Below are 6285 nucleotides of genomic sequence, written 5' to 3' on the forward strand. Positions count from 1 at the left end.
TCTTAAACTGCATGCCTTTTGAAGATGTGCACAGTATGGATCCTCCGGTCCAGGTGGTGGCGTCATTTCCTCAACTGTTCTGCTCTCAGCATGCCTCGTAGCTAAAGTGCATCTCCTGAATTAGAGACAGGGAGTGGAGCTGCACTGCTTAAGTAAAAAAACAGGAGCTGTTTAACAAAACTGTTTTTACTTAAGATGTTCCTCTACAGAAACTGCTGAAGAGCTGTTTTTAGACGGGTAAATATGGAATGTAGCTAGGCTGCATGTCCAGGCTGGTGGTAGTTCCTCAGCCCAGGGAGGTTCTTCTCTCATACAAGGCTTCAGATCTGTTCTGCTCATTTATTCTCTGGTTTTGTTGACGTTGATGTTGTTGTTGTTGTTGTTCTCCTCCCCCCAGTCAACCCTCACGTCACCTCACCTCCATTCCTTCCAGCTCCACCCACCAAGCGTTAGAAGACCACTTTTGCGAAGACCTCCCTCTCTATTCACCACCTCGACGACAGAAGGAGGAAGGGTATGCACTCGTTATTAAGTTTAACCCTGATGTTAATTGTTACTAAAACATTGTGCACATGCTGTAACTCTAAAGCTGCAATGTTGTGACAGCCTATTGTTCTGGTAGCTTGGTGCAGAACAATATTGTCACAACGTTGAAAGTGTAATTTTAGACATTTGTGACCATGTAACTGATGATATTCTATTATTCATAAAACACATGTATCTCCCGTGAAAGAGAAAGTTACCCCAGGGCTCCAGTGTAAATGCATGGAAAGTTGCAAATAGGCAGTCATAATACAATATGGCAACACTGCTTAATAAAAAGTTGTGACAACCTTTGTGAGACAATGTAAACATCTCTGTTTTGCCGTGTTGTGAGAAAGTAGACAGAGGTAACAGTGTTATGACAGTCTTGCGTGTTCAGTGGGTATCAGCTAATTTATTAGAGAATATGATGTAAAATAGTGGCTTTTGATGAGAGACTGTGAGGTTTATTTAGTGAGGTGTAACTAACAGGCTTCATCAAACAGAAAGAGATGACCAGTGAGGTTGTGGCACTACTGACCAGTTGGCTTATATATGCTGGTATATATATATAAACATTTTAACATGCAGATATTACTTACCTGGCAGACTTGCCTAGAAGATATAGTTTTTATATTCCTAAGAGGCTAAGGTGAGGTCACCAATTGTATTAATCGTTAATTTAATGCATTAACGTTAATCATATTTAATGCATTCTTCAAAAAATACAAATTTTACTTATATACTTATATAAAATTTAAAAGAAATAAATAATTAAAATTAAAATGTAAAGGTCTTATTTATTTGCACAATCGTGGGCAAACACTTTCATGAACCTTTTATGTTTAAACATTGACTTTATTTTTTTGTACTAAAAAAAAAACATTTTGTGTGAGGGTTAATTTTAAGTGACTGTTCAGTTTCTGTCGCTTTTGACCCACACCATAGACCCTGAACACGACATGCATTATAAATGCTTCCATTCGTTTTTAAACACTGTGTGTTCATCATCACTCTTTTAATAAGCTTTGTTGTCACATCATTGGTCAGACTGGAAGTAGTGAATGTACAGCTACTCAAATAAGGTATTTTGAGTTACTGGTAAAAACCAGTACTGGGTCAGAATCCATACTGCGGCCCACCAGTTGATGACCAGTTTTATACTGAATTGTTATAGATTTCTGGTAGTTCATGTCTTAAAGAGCTACATAGCTCTCTGCTGTTGTGGAGTGACTGAGTATGTGCTTAGCAAGCAATCTTGACAACAAATATATATAATTTTAGTTGTTTTGTTAAAAAAGAAAACAAGGAAAATGCAGCTCATCCTTCCTGCAACAATATTTATTTACAAAACCATAAGTGAGGTTTTTCATGTTGCTGGTAACTTCAGTCAGTTTTGTCTGTTTAGCCTTTTTTGTGTTTTGAAAATTATATAAAAAACATAGGTTACATGTAGCCTAGTGTAAAAGCCTGTGTTAAATTTCATTATCTTATTTTTTTCAGATACAAGAGTCTACAGAGCTTAAACGAACCTCCACAAACACATCAAGTTCAAGACGAAAACATCAGACTTTGGAAATCAGGAGAGAATAAATTTGACAATATGACTGAGAACTGCAGTTCTCCCCAACCGAGCTCTCTTCAGGAAACGCTGACAAAAAAAGGGAAGAGAACTCACCATTGTTCTGTGTGTTGGAAGAGTTTTAATAAGCAGAGTGCTCTCCAACAACACCAGCGCATTCACACAGGAGAAAAGCCATATTCCTGCCCAGAGTGTGGGAAACATTTTAGTGATCTAAGAAATTTCCAAGTACATAAGCGCATTCACACAGGAGAGAAGCCCTATTGCTGCTCAGAGTGTGGGAAAAGGTTTTCCCAGCAGAGTAATCTCCAAACACACCAGCGCATTCACACTGGACAGAAACCGTATTCTTGCTCAGAGTGTGGGACCAGTTTTACCCGACAAAGTCATCTTCAAACCCACCAGCTTATTCACACGGGAAAGAAACCGTTTTACTGTTCAGAGTGTGGAAAAAGTTTCACCCGGCAGGATGTTCTCAAACGACACCAGCGTGTCCACACAGGAGAGAAGCCGTATTCCTGCTCAGAGTGTGGGAAGAGTTTTAACACTCAGAGTAATCTGCAGACCCACCAACGCATTCACACCGGAGAGAAGCCGTATTACTGCTCAGGATGTGGGAAGAGTTTTACTGACCAGAGTAATCTCCGAATGCACCAACGCATTCACAAAGGAGAGAAGTATTTCTGCTCAGAGTGTGGGAAGGGTTTTACTCAGCGTAATAATCTCAAAAACCACCAGCGCATTCACACAGGAGAAAAGCCATTCTCCTGCTCAGAGTGTGGGAAGAGTTTTAAAGAGCAGAGTAACCTCCGGACGCACCTACGCATCCACACAGGAGAGACGTACTTCTGCATGGAATGTGGGAAGAACTTTAGGCAGTTACGATCTTTCAATGCACACACATGCTGTAGGACATCTCACAAAGTCTTTGAATCTGAGATATTTTCATCCTCAGTTTATTGTCATGAATAAAAAATGAACTAATGTTGAGTTTGTATGATTGTGATTGTCTAATTAGGAATGTGTAATTGAGATCATGATTTTAGTTTCATGACTTTTTCGTTAACTAGGATTTATGGAATGAATCCAGTTTCTGTATCTTATTCCTCTACAAATTCACCAAAAGAAATAGGCTGCGAACACATTCAGTAGCTATGTGGATATTGGAATGGTGCAATGCAATTCTTTTGTTATGTATTTTGTTTCCATATTTTCTGTGTTTTTCTGTATTTTGTACTTGCTTAAAACTTAATAAACACAGAGGATACAGAAATGTAAAAAGACTGGATCTATACAGCAACTGAGGAAAAATAGCAACATAAGAGGGGAAAAAAACTTATGAAACTTTGTAAAGAACATCTGCCAGATTCAAATGATGTCAAAAAGTGAACTTGCTTACTACATAGAGGCAGCTCTGGTTTCTGGACGTGTTAGCAAGTTTTACCCAACAAAGCTCAAACATACCAACGAATCAGCAACCTTTTGGTCCCAAGCCTTCTTCTCTAACTTTTAGGTCACAGCTGCTTTTCATTCCATCGTACTCTTTTTTTCTTTGCTGTGTATGACCCCTTTGTGGCTTTAAAAATTGCACAAATATATAGAGTGAGCACAACTTATACACAAATGTAAACAAACACAAACCAAACATTTGAAAAGGCCCAAATCAGTGGTTCCAAACCAATCACACAGTCCATGAATTGATTGAGCTGATGAAGTGTTTTAAAGCCCTTCTTAAACTAAAAAAGAGTTTTTATCATTTGTTATTTTTGCTGTATTTAATTTTACTTATTAAATGTGTAAATATACACTGTAAGAGAAGTAAAAAACAAAAAACAAAAAAGATAAATAATAATAAAATGATGATGGATGAGTATAAAGCCTCCTGTCCAAGTGGTGGCGCCATTTCAATAACTATAGTTCTCCAGCCTCTGAGGTGAGGGAGTCAGCTTGCCTCGAAGCTCAAACGTTTCTACTGTAGCTGTATTAGAGAGGGGAAGTGGAGCTGCACTGCTTAAGGTAAACACAAGAGATGGGGTAAATGTAGGCTTGTAAAAATTTAAGACAAGGTGGACCCAGCTTTTGTCCAGAGTTAGCTGAGTAGAATGATTGTAGTTCTTGTGGCTGGGGTTTTTCTAGCAGGGAAATAAGGAGATTATGTGTTAATAATTATTATGATTAATGTTTATTATATTTAATACTTAATGTTAGTGTCAAGTGAAGACTATACTGCAGTAAAACATGCAACCATGCAAGAATCATTGTTGCTTTGGCAAAGTAATACATAGCCAGTGGTTGATGGTCAAGGTGGTTGAAAAGCTGGTCACTCAGCCAACATAGGCTGGTAGGTAAGTTGATTAAGCTGGATGACCAGCAGGGTGTATGTTTACATTTGGAGGTTGGTCAATGCTTACATTTGTATGTTTACATGATGATGGATGAGTATAAGGCCTCCTGTCCAAGTGGTGGCGCCATTTCAATAACTATAGTTCTCAAGCCTCAGTTAGGTGAGGGCGTCAGAAATGTTTTATATATAAATGTTTTATGTATATTTTATGGTTTATATATGAAAATATACAAATGTTGTCAAGGTGGTTGGTCATGCCAGTCTACCTGGTCATAGTGGACTCCCTAGTCCATCGTACTAAAATGAAAGCATACTCTATACTAGCTGAAATAAACACAAATGACTTTCTCTTATCGTTTAAATACTAAATGGTGTAGCATTAACACTTAACAAATTAACAATGTCTTTCTTCATAGTTAACCTTTGTTTTGTTGCATGCAGCAAAAGTTTTTAATGTCTATATCCTTTTGCTTTGTTTATTTCTGTTCTCTTTCAGAAAAGCAGGTTTCTACATGGCTTAAATGTACCTTCACAAACACACCATGTCATCAGGAGAAAAAAAAGACCAGGCTGCAAAACCGGAGAGACCAATTGGGACTGAGAATATGGCGTCTGTGAGAAGCTGCAGTACTGAACAAACCAACATGCTTCAAGAAACGCAGACAAATACAGACCAGAAGAGAACTCACATCTGTTCTGTATGCTGGAAAAGTTTTAGTCAAAAGAGAACCTTCCGGCGACACCAGCTCATTCACACACAGGAGAAGCCTTTTCTCTGCTCAGAATGTGGGAAGGGCTTTACCCGAGGAGATGCCCTTAAAGTCCACCAGCGCATTCACACAGGGGAGAAGCCGTACACCTGCCCAGAGTGTGGGAGGAGTTTTAGTGATCTAAGTAATTTCCATTCGCATAAGCGCATTCACACGGGACACAGGCCGTATTCCTGCTCAGAGTGTGGGAAGAGTTTTAGTACTCAGACGAATCTCCAGACCCACCAACATATTCACACAGGAGAGAAACCGTATCGCTGCTCAGAGTGTGGGAAGGGTTTTATCAATTATTACCATCTCAAAATGCATCAGCGCGTTCACACTGGAGAGAATCCGTATCACTGCTCAGATTGTGGGAAGAGGTTTAAAAGGCGGAGTTATCTGAAATCACATCAGCGTGTTCACACAGGAGAGATGTTTATCTGCTCAGAATGTGGAAAGGGTTTTACTGAGAACAGAAATCTCAAAATCCACCAGCAAGTTCACACAGGAGAGAAACTGTACTTCTGCTCTGAGTGTGGGAAGAGGTTTACCAGCTCGAGTAATGTCCTGAAGCACCAGCGCATTCACAAAGGAGAGAAATATTTCTGCTCTGAATGTGGAAGGGGTTTTACTCAACGCATTAATCTCCAAACCCACCAGCGCATTCACACAGGGGAGAAGCCGTACTGCTGCTCCGAGTGTGGGAAGAGGTTCACTCACCAGAGTAATGCCCTGAAGCACCAGCGCATTCACAAAGGAGAGAAATATTTCTGCTCAGAATGTGGAAAGGGTTTTACCGAGAACAGAAATCTCAAAAGCCACCAGCGCATTCACACAGGCGAGAGGCCGTACAGCTGCTCGGAGTGTGGGAAGAGTTTTACAGAGCAGAGTACTCTTCAGAAGCACCAGCGGATTCACAAAGGAGAGATGTATTTCTGCTCTAAATGTGGGAAGAACTTCAGACTTTTAAGATCTTTCAACGCACACACATGCTGTAAGAATTCTGACGAGTGTTTTTTTGTTTAGTCAATTTTTTTTTTATAATGTAACCATCATTTCAGTTGCCTACATTTAATTAATGAATA

The 6285-nt window shown here is 39.4% G+C and overlaps 1 protein-coding gene across 1 annotated transcript; it reads left to right on the forward strand.

Annotated features, from left to right (window-relative positions):
* Positions 1-118: 118 nt before the first annotated feature.
* LOC140562170 (uncharacterized) lies at positions 119-6285 on the forward strand. Its single transcript, XM_072687606.1, has 4 exons — positions 119-237; positions 398-514; positions 2026-3074; positions 4971-6285. Exons 3-4 carry the CDS (start codon positions 2126-2128, stop codon positions 6224-6226), a joined length of 2205 nt encoding a protein of 734 aa, XP_072543707.1. The 5' UTR covers positions 119-237; positions 398-514; positions 2026-2125; the 3' UTR covers positions 6227-6285.

This window comes from Salminus brasiliensis, chromosome 9 (genome assembly GCF_030463535.1).
Source record: "Salminus brasiliensis chromosome 9, fSalBra1.hap2, whole genome shotgun sequence".
NCBI lineage: Eukaryota > Metazoa > Chordata > Actinopteri > Characiformes > Bryconidae > Salminus > Salminus brasiliensis.